The sequence below is a fragment of the Aedes albopictus genome, chromosome 1 (assembly GCF_035046485.1).
Source record: "Aedes albopictus strain Foshan chromosome 1, AalbF5, whole genome shotgun sequence".
Lineage (NCBI taxonomy): Eukaryota > Metazoa > Arthropoda > Insecta > Diptera > Culicidae > Aedes > Aedes albopictus.
In genome coordinates this window covers 51,788,176-51,806,154 of record NC_085136.1, presented here as the reverse complement: position 1 = coordinate 51,806,154, position 17,979 = coordinate 51,788,176, and the positions used below count along the sequence as shown (strand labels likewise).

At 38.3% G+C, this 17,979-nt stretch overlaps 1 protein-coding gene across 1 annotated transcript; it reads right to left on the bottom strand.

The window, feature by feature from the left end:
• Positions 1–10,549: 10,549 nt before the first annotated feature.
• LOC134284929 (uncharacterized) lies at positions 10,550–16,952 on the bottom strand. The gene has a single exon (XM_062844508.1). It carries the CDS (start codon positions 15,523–15,525, stop codon positions 11,410–11,412), a length of 4,116 nt encoding a protein of 1,371 aa, XP_062700492.1. The 5' UTR covers positions 15,526–16,952; the 3' UTR covers positions 10,550–11,409.
• Positions 16,953–17,979: the final 1,027 nt, after the last annotated feature.

Sequence of the window (17,979 nt, the reverse complement as noted above, 5' to 3'; positions counted from 1 at the left end):
TGTTTCCTTCTTTTATTCATAGGCTGTTCTTTCGTGTTATTTTTTAATATTCAATCGATGAAAACACCCTTTAGAAACAATAATACTTTTAAAACGAGTACCTAGTTGTAATTGTGGTAATCTGATAACGTTCATTATCAGCATATAAGTTGTATACTAAGTATAACACACGAGATCGCGGTAATATAAAGTATGCTTGCTTAGTCCATGAGCTCAATTTTATTGTTTATTAACAGGCTTTGAACCGTCAAGTAGTAAAATTTGTTTGACAAATAGATTTTAAACCAAGCACTCTTCAGAATTTTTATAAATTGATTCAAGTTTATCATGACCGAAGTAACATTTTAAATTGCAATTTCTGCAGAAAATATTGGTAGTTAGACCACAGAGAACAGACGAACATGCTCGAACAAAATTACTTGAAAATCTTGTGTAAAGAAAAAACAAGCTCAGTAGCGACATCGACGGTGACTTTCCCACTCAAAAACTTGTTTCAACACCATAATGGCGCTTTCTGAAGAAATATTTCACTAGCGCACCTTAAAATTTTCCTACTCAGATTCTGAGCTGTATTTGCTTAAATAACAAGATGTTTATGATTATTTCACTAATCCAGCAACAATATTTGAGCAACCCATTGATAATTAGTTTCATTATTTTCAATTAGAAACAAGTTGAATAAGAATTCAATAAATGTTTTCCAAGTAAAACCAACACATTCTCTTGGTGGAACCACAGAGAACAGACGAACATGCTCGAACAAAATTGCTTGAAAATTTTGTGTAAAGAAAAAACCAGCTCAGTAGCGACATCGACGGTGACTTTCCCACACAAAAACTTGTTTCGACACCATGATGGCGCTTTCTGAAGAAATATTTCACTAGCGCACCTTTAAATTTTCCTACTCAGATTCTGAGCTATATTTGCCTAAATAACAAGATGTTTATGATTATTTCACTAATCCAGCAACAAAATTTGAGCAAACCATTGATAATTAGTTTCATTATTTTCAATAAGAAACAAGTTGAACAAGAATTCAATTATTGTTTTCCAAGTAAAATCAACACATTCTCTTGGTGGAACTATACTAAGGTGCACACTTGGTGACACTAGCGCCAAAAAGTAAAACAACGGCAAATTTGTACCCCGATTCGAAATTTGACAGCGCCGCGTAATGGCCACATTCCCAGTTATTTCAAAACAACCGTTTCAATGCTTTACACAACTGCACTACATGAGCTTGGACGTCTGTTCTCTGTGCTGAAATGTTCTTGAACAGAATAGAAGCTGATCGGAAACTCAACACGATCGCAATAAAACCGATCTAGACTGTGTGGTGCTGCAATGAACTTAACGCCTGCCACATTAAATACCACAACCTAAAATAGCAATACATTTGTCACGACAGCTAGTACTCAAATACCGTCTTACCCCTCTGGTTCGACACGTTTTAATACGACACTTTTTAATTCGTACCCCGCTTATACGACACATGTCGAATTAAAAACTGTTCAAATGTCACAACGATGTACACTGTAAATGCAAAACAGTTTGATATTGCCACAGAGAACAGACGAACATGCTCGAACAAAATTGCTTGAAAATCTTGTGTAAAGAAAAAACAAGCTCAGTAGCGACATCGACGGTGACTTTCCCACTCAAAAACTTGTTTCGGCACCATGATGGCGCATTCTGAAGAAATATTTCACTAGCGCACCTTTAAATTTTCCTACTCAGATTCTGGGCTGTATTTGCTTAAATAACAAGATGTTTATGATTATTTCACTAATCCAGCAACAAAATTTGAGCAACCCATTGATAATAAGTTACATTATTTTCAATAAGAAACAAGTTGAACAAGAATTCAATTAATGTTTTCCAAGTAAAACCAACACATTCTCTTGGTGGAACTATACTAGGGTGCACACTTGGTGACACTAGCGCCAAAAGGTAAAACAACGGCAAATTTGTACCCCGATTCGAAATTTGACAGCGCCGCGTAATGGCCACATTCCCAGTTATTTCAAAACAACCGTTTCAATGCTTTACACAACTGCACTACATGAGCTTGGACGTCTGTTCTCTGTGCTTCAGGGCGATCACTATTTTGAATGCTGCCTACAAAGTTTTTTTCTAGATCATCTTCCGTCGTCTGTCACCTAAAACGGATGAGTTCGTGAGATGTTTTCAAGCCGGTTTCATCGACGACCGGTCGACAATGGACCAGACCTTTACCGTACCACAGAGAACAGACATTTAAGCTCGAACAAAAATACGTCAAAATCGTGTGTAAAGGATTTAAGCACAGAGAACAGACGTCCAAGCTCATGTAGTGCTATTGTGTAAAGCAATGCAACGGTTGTTTTGAAATAACTGGGAATGTGGCCATTACGCGGCGCTGTCAAATTTCGAATCGGGGTACAAATTTGCCGTTGTTTTACTTTTTGGCGCTAGTGTCACCAAGTGTGCACCCTAGTATAGTTCCACCAAGAGAATGTGTTGATTTTACTTGGAAAACAATAATTGAATTCTTGTTCAACTTGTTTCTTATTGAAAATAATGAAACTAACTAAAATGGGTTGCTCAAATTTTGTTGCTGGGTTAGTTAAATAATCATAAACATCTTGTTATTTAGGCAAATACAGCTCAGAATCTGAGTAGGTAAATTTAAAGGTGCGCTAGTGAAATATTTCTTCAGAAAGCGCCATCATGGTGTCGAAACAAGTTTTTGAGTGGGAAAGTCACCGTCGATGTCGCTACTGAGCTTGTTTTTTCTTTACACAAGATTTTCAAGCAATTTTGTTCGAGCATGTTCGTCTGTTCTCTGTGATTTAAGTGTACCTCAACGCCACACGCTAAGAAAAAGTTACTCTAAAATGAGTAAGATTCACACAAAACTGAGCTAAACTGGAACAGCTCAAAAAATGAGTAAATTGCATTTCCAGCGATAGCGCTGGCCCAAGTGCAAAAATCCAACCAATTTAAGCCGTATAATATTCTTCACATCAGCAAGAATATTATACGACTTAAACTGATGAGATTTTCGCACTTGGGTCAGCGCTAGCGCTGGAAAAAAAATTTACTCAATTTTGAGTTGTCCCACTTTAGCTCAGTTTTGTGTGAATTTTCTGACCGTGCACCAACGGAGACTGCCCCACAGAGAACAGACATTTAAGCTCGCACAAAAAATACGTCGAAATCGTGTGTAAAGGATTTAAGTGTACCTCAACGCCACCAACGGAGACTGCCCCACATAAAAAGTCGATTTGACCCCACGATGGCAGTGTTCATCGTTAAAATACACTAGCCCACAAAACGACACGAGCGCCAAACGGCCAAAAACGGCGAGCACTGGAAACAAATTTGACAACACAACAATGTAAGTGATGGGACGCTAGCGCCGCGCAACGGGAGCATTACCACATACTCTTAAATGACCGTTACAAAGTTTTACACAAGGCAGAAAGCGAAGATAAACGTCTGTTCTCTGTGACCGTACGGCATATCCTCCAGAAATGCCGTGAACACCAGGTCCCAACGCAACACCTGTTCGTCGACTTCAAAGCGTCATACGACAATCATGGACGAAAACGGCTTTCCTGAGAAGCAGACTAGACTGATTAAAGCAACGATGGACCACAGAGAACAGACGTCCAAGCACAGAGAACAGACGAACATGCTCGAACAAAATTGCTCGAAAATCTTGTGTAAAGAAAAAAACAAGCTCAGTAGCGACATCGACGGTGACTTTCCCACTCAAAAACTTGTTTCGACATCATGATGGCGCTTTCTGAAGAAATATTTCACTAACGCACCTTGAAATTTTTCTACTCAGATTCTGAGCTGTATTTGTTTACATAACAAGATGTTTATGACTATTTCACTAATCCAGCAACCAAATTTGAGCTACCCATTGATAATAAGTTTCATTATTTTCAATAAGAAACAAGTTGATCAAGAATTCAATTATTGTTTTCCAAGTAAAACCAACACATTCTCTTGGTGGAACTATACCAGGGTGCACACTTGGCGACACTAGCGCCAAAAGGTAAAACAACGGCAAATTTGTACCCCGATTCAAAATTTGACAGCGCCACGTGATGGCCACATTCCCAGTTGTTTCAAAACAACCGTTGCAATGCTTTACACAACAGCACTACATGAGCTTGGACGTCTGTTCTCTGTGGTCCAAGCTCATGTAATGCAGTTGTGTAAAGCATTGCAACGGTTGTTTTGAAATAACTGGGAATGTGGCCATTACGCGGCGCTGTCAAATTTCGAATCGGGGTACAAATTTGACGTTGTTTTACCTTTTGGCGCTAGTGTCACCAAGTGTGCACCCTAGTATAGTTCCACCAAGAGAATGTGTTGGTTTTACTTGGAAAACATTAATTGAATTCTTGTTCAACTTGTTTCTTATTGAAAATAATGAAACTTATTATCAATGCACGCTAAGAAAATGTTACTCTAAAATGAGTAAGATTCACACAAAACTGAGCTAAACTGGAACAGCTCAAAAAATGAGTAAATTGCATTTCCATCGATAGCGCTGGCCCAAGTGCAAAAATCCAACCAATTTAAGCCGTATAATATTCTTCACATCAGCAAGAATATTATACGACTTAAACTGATGAGATTTTCGCACTTGGGCCAGCGCTAGCGCTGGAAAAAAAATTTACTCAATTTTGAGTTGTCCCACTTTAGCTCAGTTTTGTGTGAATTTTCTGACCGTGTGGGTTGCTCAAATTTTGTTGCTGGATTAGTGAAATAATCATAAACATCTTGTTATTTAAGCAAATACAGCTCAGAATCTGAGTAGGAAAATTGCAAGGTGCGCTAGTGAAATATTTCTTCAGAATGCGCCATCATGGTGTCGAAACAAGTTTTTGAGTGGGAAAGTCACCGTCGATGTCGCTACTGAGCTTGTTTTTTCTTTACACAAGATTTTCAAGCAATTTTGTTCGAGCATGTTCGTCTGTTCTCTGTGGATGGACGGTGTGCGAAACTGCGTAAGGGTTTCGGGTGAACAACTATCCAGTTCATTTGAATCTCGCCGGGGACTTCGACAAGGTGATGGACTCTCATGCCTGCTATTCAACATCGCTCTTTTTTTTTCTTCTAAACCATAGGCACAGAGAACAGACGAACATGCTCGAACAAAATTGCTTGAAAATCTTGTGTAAAGAAAAAACAAGCTCAGTAGCGACATCGACGGTGACTTTCCCACTCAAAAACTTGTTTCGACACCATGATGGCGCTTTCTGAAGAAATATTTCACTAGCGCACCTTTAAATTTTGCTACTTAGATTCTGAGCTGTTTTTGCTTAAATAACAAGATGTGTATGATTATTTTACTGACCCAGCAACAAAATTTGAACAACCCATTGATAATTAGTTTCATTATTTTCAATACACGCTAAGAAAATGTTACTCTAAAATGAGTAAGATTCACACAAAACTGAGCTAAACTGGAACAGCTCAAAAAATGAGTAAATTGCATTTCCAGCGATAGCGCTGGCCCAAGTGCAAAAATCCAACTGGTTTAAGCCGTATAATATTCTTCGCATCATCAAGAATATTATACGGCTTAAACTGATGAGATTTTCGCACTTGGGCCAGCGCTATCGCTGGAAAAAAAATTTACTCAATTTTGAGTTGTCCCACTTTAGCTCGAAAATGAGTGAATTTTCTGATCGTGTAAGAAACAAGTTGAACAAGAATTCAATTAATGTTTTCCAAGTAAAACTAACACATTCTCTTGGTGGAACTATACTAGGGTGCACACTTGGTGACACTAGCGCCAAAAGGTAAAACAACGTCAAATTTGTACCCCGATTCGAAATTTGACAGCGCCGCGTAATGGCCACATTCCCAGTTATTTCAAAACAACCGTTGCAATGCTTTACACAACTGTACTACATGAGCTTGGACGTCTGTTCTCTGTGCCATGGGGGATAATCTGCAAACAGACACCCTAATATCAAGGATAGGCACAGAGAACAGACGAACATGCTCGAACAAAATTGCTTTAAAATCATGTGTAAAGAAAAAACAAGCTCAGTAGCGACATCGACGATGACTTTCCCACTTAAAAACTTGTTTCGACACCATGATGGCGCTTTCTGAAGAAATATTTCACTAGCGCACATTTAAATTTTCCTACTCACATTCTGAGCTGTATTTGCTTAAATAACAAGATGTTTAAGATTATTTCACTAACCCAGCAACAAAATTAGAGAAACCCACACGCTAAGAAAATGTTACTCTAAAATGAGTAAGATTCACACAAAACTGAGCTAAACTGGAACAGCTCAAAAAATGAGTAAATTGCATTTCCAGCGATAGCGCTGGCCCAAGTGCAAAAATTCAACCAATTAAGGCCGTATAATATTCTTCACATCAGCAAGAATATTATACGACTTAAAGTGATGAGATTCTCGCCCTTGGACCAGCGCTATCGCTGGAAATAAAATTTACTCATTTTTGAGTTGTCCCATTTTAGCTCGAAAATGAGTGAATTTTCTGACCGTGAACACATTCTCTTTGTGGAACTATACTAACGTGCACACTTGGTGACACTAGCGCGAAAAGGTAAAACAACGGCAAATTTGTACCCCGATTCGATATTTGACAGCGCCGCGTAATGGTCACATTCCCAGTTATTTCAAAACAACCGTTGCATTGCTTTACACATTAGCACTACATGAGCTTGGACGTCTGTTCTCTGTGGTGGAACTATATTGGGGTGCACACTTGGTGACACTAGCGCCAAAAGGTAAAACAACGGCAAATTTGTACCCCGATTCAAAATTTGACAGCGCCGCGTAATGGCCACATTCCCAGTTATTTCAAAACAACCGTTTTAACACAGAGAACAGACGTCTATCTTCGCTTTCTGCCTTGTGTAAAACTTTGTAACGGTCATTTCAGAGTATGTGGTTATGCCTCCATTGCGCGGCGCTAGCGTCCCATCACTTACATCACAGAGAACAGACATTTAAGCTCGAACAAAAATACGTCAAAATCGTGTGTAAAGGATTTAAGTGTACCTCAACGCCACCAACGGGGACTGCCCCACATAAAAAGTCGATTTGACCCCACGATGGCAGTGTTCATCGTTAAAATACACTAGCCCACAAAGCGACACGAGCGCCAAACGGCAAAAAACGGCGAGCACTGGAAACAAATTTGACAACACAATAATGTAAGTGATGGGACGCTAGCGCCGCGCAACAGGGGCATAACCACATACTCTGAAATGACCGTTACAAAGTTTTACACAAGGCAGAAAGCGAAGATAGACGTCTGTTCTCTGTGCTTACATTGTTGTGTTGTCAAATTTGTTTCCAGTGCTCGCCGTTTTTGGCCATTTGGCACTCGTGTCGCTTGGTGGGCTAGTGTATTTTAACGATAAACACTGCCATCGTGGTGTCAAATCGACTTTTTATGTGGGGCAGTCTCCGTTGGTGGCGTTGAGGTACACTTAAATCCTTTACACACGATTTTGACGTATTTTTGTTCGAGCTTAAATGTCTGTTCTCGGTGGTTTTAATGCTTTACACAACTGCACTACATGAGCTTGGACGTCTGTTCTCTGTGGTTAGACTGCCGCCAATATTTCGACAACATATTTTGAAAGAACAGTATATGATAAAAGAAGGGAGAATTTCTGATGAAGATTTCTACTACATATAATGCCTATAGATACTAGAACAGTCGTAATCGAAAACAAAAAAATCATTAATAAATGTAGCAGCCCTTAAATTACTGATGATTAACTGAACACTTCATCTTGAAAGAACAGCCTATGTTTGAAAGAAGGGAAATTTTATTATAAGATTATCAATTAGGCCAAAAAGTCGGTCTCTCGGTGCTCGGGTGGTTTCATGTACTGGTTCCGCTGTAGCTACGTCGTTTGGATTATGGTCTTCCGCACCAGACTGGTGCTTCTGCCGCGACGAAATCTGAATTTCCAGGAACGCTCGCTCTATTCCCCGCAAACGTTGCAACTCTGCATCCTGTTCCTTAAGGCCTTATTGACTTCGCTTCCTGATCTCTGCTTATTCTCTTTTACGAAGCTGCAGTTGACGGAAAAGCTCGGCTTCGCGTCGACACTGCAGCTCGAACTGTTCCTCTTGGCTATGCTTCAGCTGATTGACCTTTTTTTTTTTATTAAGATCCAGCTCACGTTTGCGCCGAATCTCAATTTCCATCTCGGGCTGTTGTTGCCTCTCGTTGTGTTCTTTCCGGAGGTTCTCGGTCTCTCTACGCCACTTTTCGTACAGAGGCATCGGCACAGAGAACAGACGTCCAAGCTCATGTAGTGCTAATGTGTAAAGCAATGCAACGGTTGTTTTGAAATAACTGGGAATGTGACCATTACGCGGCGCTGTCAAATATCGAATCGGGGTACAAATTTGCCGTTGTTTTACCTTTTCGCGCTAGTGTCACCAAGTGTGCACGTTAGTATAGTTCCACAAAGAGAATGTGTTCACGGTCAGAAAATTCACTCATTTTCGAGCTAAAATGGGACAACTCAAAAATGAGTAAATTTTATTTCCAGCGATAGCGCTGGTCCAAGGGCGAGAATCTCATCACTTTAAGTCGTATAATATTCTTGCTGATGTGAAGAATATTATACGGCCTTAATTGGTTGAATTTTTGCACTTGGGCCAGCGCTATCGCTGGAAATGCAATTTACTCATTTTTTGAGCTGTTCCAGTTTAGCTCAGTTTTGTGTGAATCTTACTCATTTTAGAGTAACATTTTCTTAGCGTGTGGGTTTCTCTAATTTTGTTGCTGGGTTAGTGAAATAATCTTAAACATCTTGTTATTTAAGCAAATACAGCTCAGAATGTGAGTAGGAAAATTTAAATGTGCGCTAGTGAAATATTTCTTCAGAAAGCGCCATCATGGTGTCGAAACAAGTTTTTAAGTGGGAAAGTCATCGTCGATGTCGCTACTGAGCTTGTTTTTTCTTTACACATGATTTTAAAGCAATTTTGTTCGAGCATGTTCGTCTGTTCTCTGTGCCTATCCTTGATATTAGGGTGTCTGTTTGCAGATTATCCCCCATGGCACAGAGAACAGACGTCCAAGCTCATGTAGTACAGTTGTGTAAAGCATTGCAACGGTTGTTTTGAAATAACTGGGAATGTGGCCATTACGCGGCGCTGTCAAATTTCGAATCGGGGTACAAATTTGACGTTGTTTTACCTTTTGGCGCTAGTGTCACCAAGTGTGCACCCTAGTATAGTTCCACCAAGAGAATGTGTTAGTTTTACTTGGAAAACATTAATTGAATTCTTGTTCAACTTGTTTCTTACACGATCAGAAAATTCACTCATTTTCGAGCTAAAGTGGGACAACTCAAAATTGAGTAAATTTTTTTTCCAGCGATAGCGCTGGCCCAAGTGCGAAAATCTCATCAGTTTAAGCCGTATAATATTCTTGATGATGCGAAGAATATTATACGGCTTAAACCAGTTGGATTTTTGCACTTGGGCCAGCGCTATCGCTGGAAATGCAATTTACTCATTTTTTGAGCTGTTCCAGTTTAGCTCAGTTTTGTGTGAATCTTACTCATTTTAGAGTAACATTTTCTTAGCGTGTATTGAAAATAATGAAACTAATTATCAATGGGTTGTTCAAATTTTGTTGCTGGGTCAGTAAAATAATCATACACATCTTGTTATTTAAGCAAAAACAGCTCAGAATCTAAGTAGCAAAATTTAAAGGTGCGCTAGTGAAATATTTCTTCAGAAAGCGCCATCATGGTGTCGAAACAAGTTTTTGAGTGGGAAAGTCACCGTCGATGTCGCTACTGAGCTTGTTTTTTCTTTACACAAGATTTTCAAGCAATTTTGTTCGAGCATGTTCGTCTGTTCTCTGTGCCTATGGTTTAGAAGAAAAAAAAAGAGCGATGTTGAATAGCAGGCATGAGAGTCCATCACCTTGTCGAAGTCCCCGGCGAGATTCAAATGAACTGGATAGTTGTTCACCCGAAACCCTTACGCAGTTTCGCACACCGTCCATCCACAGAGAACAGACGAACATGCTCGAACAAAATTGCTTGAAAATCTTGTGTAAAGAAAAAACAAGCTCAGTAGCGACATCGACGGTGACTTTCCCACTCAAAAACTTGTTTCGACACCATGATGGCGCATTCTGAAGAAATATTTCACTAGCGCACCTTGCAATTTTCCTACTCAGATTCTGAGCTGTATTTGCTTAAATAACAAGATGTTTATGATTATTTCACTAATCCAGCAACAAAATTTGAGCAACCCATTGATAATAAGTTTCATTATTTTCAATAAGAAACAAGTTGAACAAGAATTCAATTAATGTTTTCCAAGTAAAACCAACACATTCTCTTGGTGGAACTATACTAGGGTGCACACTTGGTGACACTAGCGCCAAAAGGTAAAACAACGTCAAATTTGTACCCCGATTCGAAATTTGACAGCGCCGCGTAATGGCCACATTCCCAGTTATTTCAAAACAACCGTTGCAATGCTTTACACAACTGCATTACATGAGCTTGGACCACAGAGAACAGACGTCCAAGCTCATGTAGTGCTGTTGTGTAAAGCATTGCAACGGTTGTTTTGAAACAACTGGGAATGTGGCCATCACGTGGCGCTGTCAAATTTTGAATCGGGGTACAAATTTGCCGTTGTTTTACCTTTTGGCGCTAGTGTCGCCAAGTGTGCACCCTGGTATAGTTCCACCAAGAGAATGTGTTGGTTTTACTTGGAAAACAATAATTGAATTCTTGATCAACTTGTTTCTTATTGAAAATAATGAAACTTATTATCAATGGGTAGCTCAAATTTGGTTGCTGGATTAGTGAAATAGTCATAAACATCTTGTTATGTAAACAAATACAGCTCAGAATCTGAGTAGAAAAATTTCAAGGTGCGTTAGTGAAATATTTCTTCAGAAAGCGCCATCATGATGTCGAAACAAGTTTTTGAGTGGGAAAGTCACCGTCGATGTCGCTACTGAGCTTGTTTTTTTCTTTACACAAGATTTTCGAGCAATTTTGTTCGAGCATGTTCGTCTGTTCTCTGTGTTTGAACTGAAAACAGAACCGTTTTTCTTTTTTTTTTTTTAACTGAAAACATAATATACCGTTTTTCTTTTTGAACCCAGGTCTAGGTTGGAACTGGTTCGGCGGAAAATGTGCAAACAAAAAAACGTCAAACAAATTACCGCACAAGTGAGCGTAACTTAGGTTAGGGTTGAAACTCTGATTTGTTCCATGTCCAACCCAGGTTGGAACTGGATCAATAAGAAAAACGGCATTAGCATTAACTTAATCTATTAAATAGCAGCCGAAGTTTGACGTTTTTGAATTCTTCCAAGACAAAACGGAAATGAATGAAATGAATCCAATACCTGGAATTATTTGTTTTGCAGGAAGAATAAGGACTCTACTACATCTTGGTGCCTATTCTGCAATGCATAACTCAGTGGTGTATGTCCATTTTTGTCAACAGTATTGGAAACGGCGCCATTTTCAAGCAGTACATCTACAATATCGCAGTAACCAGTGGAAGCACTAGCATGGAGAGCTGTCCTATTATCGTTAGTTAATGCATTAATGTTGGCGCCACTTCTAATCAAAGTCTCTACAACATCTTTATGACCATTTTCGCATGCCCAATAAAGTGGTGTCACGTTATCTTCATTAACAGCGTTCACGTTTGAACCTTGGTCAAGAAGTAATTTTGCAATTACAGAGTGACCTTCGAAAGCACTTACATGAAGAGCTGTCCATTTATTGTGAGTCAATGCATTAACGTAGGCTCCTCTTTTAATCAAAGTCTCCACAACCTTTCTGTGACCATTCTGACATGCTATATAAAGAGGCGTAACGTTATCCTCATCAACGGCGTTTACGTTTGCACCACTATTCACCAATAGCTCAACAACAAGGTGATGACCTGCAGATGCACTAAGATGTAAAGCTGTATGCCCTGATTTATTTAATGCATAAACATTGGCACCGTCGTTTATCAATCCTTTTACTTTTCTCTTTAGTCCATTATGAACCGCAATATGAATTGATTTCTCATTGAAATTTATTCCATTAGCAAGTTCTGAAAAATCCCTTGTTAGTTTTTGTGTTATATAATAGTGACTATTGCGATCAGCATTCTGAAATACCCTGAAAGTTATATGAAAATTTAATTTCATAATAAAATATTCGATTAAAATGTCAACAACTTCTGTATACCCTTTCGATACAGCTAAATCAAGAGGAGTTTTGTCTTCATTTGTCTGTAAATCGGCCTGTGCATCTTTTTGTAATAGCATTTTCGTCATATCAGCATCACCATTATCGCAAGAAATGTGCAGTGCATTCCATTTGTTATTGTTTAAGGAGTTTACATCAATACCTTTATCGATTAAAATATTTATAATTGCAATTTGTTTGTGATGAACTGCATAATGCAGAGCAGACCATCCTTCTGCGTTTCTAATATTAATGTCAGCTCCGTTTCGTAGCAGTAACTGGACTATGTTTATACGCCCGTACACTACGGCCGAGTGTAAAGGAAAACCACCATCATACTCAACATCGGGATGTACTTTACAATTTTTGATCAAATAGGAACATATTCTGTCACTGCCGTTGTAAATAGCAATGTGAAGCATTTTAGCGTCACTTACTTTATATTTTGGTATTTTTGAAAGCACATATTTCAGTAAATTTTCAGCATTACTTTCACAAGCCCAAAAAACAATTTCTTCTGTAGCAAACGATGTTTCTTGAGCGATTTTTGATTCAAACCATGAAATATTATTTTCAATTATTCTTATAAAAAATTTTCTTATTCCCGGGAAAGAAGACAAAACATTTTTAGTAACATCTTTCAAATAAAAGAAATCGTCCCACAAAAATTTCGCAACAAAATATTCGGCGTAAGAATGATGCAAGAAAAAAAACTTGCCGTCAACAAATTTCACAAGAATAGATTTTTCAAGTTGGTTCAGATGGCAATCATGCATATAGTCCATCTTTTTATTGTATTTTGGATTATTGAAGATAAATTCGAGCTCACCAATATCAAGAAATTTTATTGCCCGCAATTGATGGTCCAGGCAAAACCCATCAAAAATTTGTTTGTTCGGGTCGACTCGCCCAATGCCATTGCATGCATCTACTATCTTTACTAGTAAACAATTTTCTATGAAAATTTCGTAGATGTGATCAACTTCTGAAAACTCTCTGACTAAATAGCATAATTCACCCTTAATATCACTAAGCTTAGTTTCTTTGAAGAGCTTGAAACGGCATTTGTATATTTTTGCCATCATTTTAACCATAAGTGGCACGCTACACAAGCCATTAAACTTAGTAAGCATATATTTGGAAAACATTATAAATTTTGAGTGATAGAAGATTCTGGAAAAGAGTGAAAAATCCACGTTTTCTTCCCAATATGTTGAAAGATATTCAATTACATGTTTACTGCTAAAAGGCTCTAACGAAAAATATCCAACATTAAATTGTTTCTGAAACATGTGCTGCAATGTTTTTTTCTCATGACTTCTAACACTCATAACAATTTTGATATGTTCTGATCTCAGCAATATTTTCAAAAGATTGTTCATTTTATTTCTATTTTTCTTATGTATTTCATCATACCCATCAAACAATAATGTAATGTGTGAAGTGCAATATGTCTGATGTTTTTCCAAAACGTTCCAAATGAATTCAAAGTTTTTATCAGATAACGCATATTTTAGAATGTCTAATGGAGATTCATGCTCAGAAACTTGTAGTCTGTTCAAGTAGAATAAGAAAACTGCTCCAGATTCTACTTTTTGATGTTCAAGAGCAACATATTGGAGAAATTCAGTTTTACCTAGCCCAGGGTCCGCCGTTAAAACTAAACATTGATAGTGTGCAAACTCAACCTTAAGATTTGCTGCAAACTGTTTATCTGTCATCCTTGAATTTGGCTTAAGCTTAGTTTTTATGGTTCCGTCAAATTGAGATGCTAGTGAATGTTCTGTTTTACTAATGTCGTCTTCCTCAAATATAAGCACCCTGTTAATATATATCTGACTCATATCTTTCAATTCCGGATACTTTTCTACAAGTGTGGACTGTAACTTGTTAAAATACTGCGACACAAATTGTTGGTCTAGGTATGGTTTGGAATTACCTTGACCGCGTTTCAGCGTTGATTCAAAATAATTATCTAAATCTTTCACCGCTTTTTCATAATCGTTTTCGGTTAGCATACCTAAAATGTCAGGTCTCAACCACATTCTCATCCATAAGTTCAATTCTTCGATGATGAAGGATTCCAACTCATCCGGCTGTTGCACTGATAGTGTAAGTAGCGCGAAAAATTGTCTAACATCAGATGCATCCGCATGGAATAATACTAACTTAGGCTTGTTACGTGAATCCTTTCCATCAAATAGTTTCTGATTCGTTGTAACCTGTTTATTCATGTCACTCAGTTCAGCTTTCAGCATCCTATACAATTCAGCTTTAGATACTACATCACTATTGAATGTTTCTTTGATTGCAAGCTTACCATTCGCAGTCGTTGTTAGAATCAGAGCTAGAAGATGTTCGTACTCTTTTAAATAATCGGATACAGTTCCACTACAAAAAAGATCTTCGATGGCTTCACCCAGGTGCTTGAGATCCGGGCCTCCCACTGATAACCAATTTGAAGAATCATATCCTGTTTCATTGAAGTTGAGTTCTGGGGGTTTATTAATGGGTTTCAATTTGTGTAGCTGTGGTTGAAGAACGTTGTACAATTTAGCAATGAAAATCAGTGATTGGTTGAAGGTATCCGCGAATCTAATTTGATTGTATCCTGACTCCTTCAAAACATCATTTAAATATACTTTGTACTTTATGAGTTGATCTGTAATAATCCCTTTGGTGAAGAGATGCTTGATAGCGTCCTTCAGGGAATACAAATCTTTGTTGGCATATTCCAGGATTGATTGAATTGTAGATTCAGTCGGTATGAGTAATTTGTGGGTTGCTCCTTCAGATGTAAAGCGAAGATATTCATCTACATCTTGATCTTCGATCGCCATGCTATCTTCTGCGCTCTTTAACTTTTCATCTAGTTTCTTATTGGTGAACAGCAGGAAGTTGGTTTTGCCTATGAATCTGTTTCGAATTCTCATGTAGGAATAGAAATATTTGTACAAACTGAAATCTCCTTTCTCTCGATTCGTTTTTGGGAGCAAGCCATTGAGATCTATTTTAGAATCTTTGCCGTCTGCATGTTTTGATTGGAGAAAAGTCCATTGCTTGGCTGTCCTATCGTACAGAACCACATCGTCGAACTTCTCCGCGGGTGTCAGTTCATAAGCTAAATGGAAATTCTTCCCTTCTCTTGTGAGCCGTAGCAAAAGAACTAGGGAAAGTTGCTTTTGGTACACCTCGCCGTGAGTTCCAGACTTGATGCTGCTTTCGTACGTCACAAGTCTTGTGGTTTCCGGATCTATGGTATCCCACGTTGAGTGTGCCATTTTCGATCTGAAATGTAAAAAAAGCTGAAGTTGGCAGCAATTTGTCTGGGTACTGCAGATGAGAGCGGTTTTAGTTTTCAAGCCAACGAACACACACCAGTACCGGAAATGTAGCTCAAATCGAATTCGTTTATATGTACCATTTTGCCAAAAATGTATCACGGAAATGGCTTGTTTGATCGGTAAGGTGATTTCGGCAAAGTTGTAGACTAATAAATGGCGCCTTTTTGAAGAATATACATTGAAAAAAAAATATTTTATTTTTCTTTCCAAAAAAGTGATTACAGGTCTGTTCCGCAGCCACAGTGGCTCCTTATTACTCCCGGGACAAGCTCAGTAGCATACCAAGTAACAATTCCGTTGCTGGTTGGTTTTGTTTGATTTGTTTAGGGTTTATTACAGTAATAACCAAAACTCACAGCTTTATGACTACTTTTATGAAAACCGTTGATGAAATGTTTTATAGTATACTTGAAGATATCCATATAGCCAGATTTTAAGAGTAAGCAAAACTTTCCGAAATGTAATCTTTGTAGCATTCATCATTACTACAATAAAACTGTTCAAACTCTCAACAGATGGCAATCCGTACGATTAGTAACGACATCTGTTGCTGGAAAAGCTTTTTTTTGGTTTTTATTAATGTGTATTTTAACCAGGCTTGACAGAAACTCACTCGCGAGAAAATGAGGAAGCGATTTTGGCGTTTTTCTGAGGAGTTAAAATAAAACTCAGTAATCACAACGCAAATCCTCAACAGCCAGCAGCGAGCGCGAGCTTGCCGCGCAGCGAGGAGTTCGTCTAACACTCAAAATTGCTTGTTGTGTTTCTCACGTCCACTCACACTCAAAAAGCTCTCGCGAGTTCCACTCCCATACAAAGAAAGACTCTCGAGGCGAAAATCGCACTCAAAAACCCGAAATAATCATCGGCTCTTTTTTTGTTCCCCTCTTCCTCGCTCAGTTTTTATTGCCTCTCTGTTTGGGGTTCGTTCGCTCCCTCGCGACGAGGCAAAAGCAAAACACCGCTCTAGAGCATGTTGCTAAACTCTTTTGATTTAGAGGAGGATTATCAAGCCTGATTTTAACTTAATTGCTTATTCTACACTCGGTGGAAAATCAGAAACTATGACACTCCTAGGTTTATTGCGGTCAGTGTCTGTCCATAAACTACGTAGACTCTGAGGGGGAGTTGGGGGGTCCGGCCAAAGTCTACGCTCCATACAAATTTTCAAATTTTTGTATGAACAAAGGTCTACGGAGGGGGGGGGGGTCTGAAATGGCCAAAAATGAGTCTACGTAGTTTATGGACAGCGCCGTCATCATAAAAGTAAACTTGCTTTTGTTTAATTTTCGTCAATTATGGTCGTCGCCATATTGAAGAATCAGATAACGTGAATGTGCATGGAAATGCACACATAGATAAACTCTCTCAGCTCTGTGGTCATAGTTTTTGTTGAAAAAAAAACAATAACAATCATCATAACCTTTTTTTCGAGAATAGAAAAAAAAACTAGGTTTTAAAACAGTTTTTTTTGCTACTCTATAAGATGCTCAGTGAATCAGTTTTAATGCAAGTTTTATAAAATTGGTCATGAAAATCTCTTACACACTAAGTTTTTTTCGCCGAATCTCGGCAAACAGATTGCCGAGATTGGCACCGCCGAGTGCTCGGCAACCATCTCAGCAAAAATTAGATTTACCGAGATTTCGGCAATCACAAAATTGACAGCTTTTAGTATTTTTTCCGAAATCTCAGCAAATAAATTTGCTGAATCTCGGCATTTTGTTATGTTTTTGTTTTGAAATGGAAGAAAAAAAGTTAAAATTAAATTGAAAAATTTCGCACCCGATTGGAAACACAATAGAAAGTTATAACTACGTTTATTTATTTTCATTTATAAATATATAAATATAACGAAAAATATTGAATAATGCCGAACACTTTCATTTTTGTCACCTCTTCTAGTCAGACAAAAGTAAACAGCTCCTCGATCGTGGTTGTGGATTGGAGTGAATTAGTGTGGTCTTCATTCTGTAATCATGTGATTTTGACTATAATTAGCTAGAATTTGAATGCTTACAAAACCAATATGCTTTAATACTTACTGTTTTTAGCACTCAGCGTAATATCCGTAATTAGAATCCCCTCAACACCATGTAGCACTAATTTATTTTGTTTTCTTTTGCTGCTACGTGCTGGCTGCAAAAGTGACGTTTGTGTCTTGGCAGAGGATTTTATATGAATGCCGAGATCTCGTTAATCTCGTTTGCTGATTTCGGCAAAATCTGTGTTTGCCGATTTTCTCAGCAAAATCCTGAGTTGCCGGTTGAAATCAGTATTTTTTTCTGCCGAGCTCGAGAATCAGTTTTAAGTGTGTAGGCACCCTACCACCACAGAGAACAGACGAACATGCTCGAACAAAATTGCTTGAAAATCTTGTGTAAAGAAAAA

What these genes read in the sequence shown, in the direction of transcription:
- LOC134284929 (XM_062844508.1), bottom strand. Translation starts at nt 15,525, where the DNA reads ATGGCACACTCAACGTGGGATACCATAGATCCGGAAACCACAAGACTT.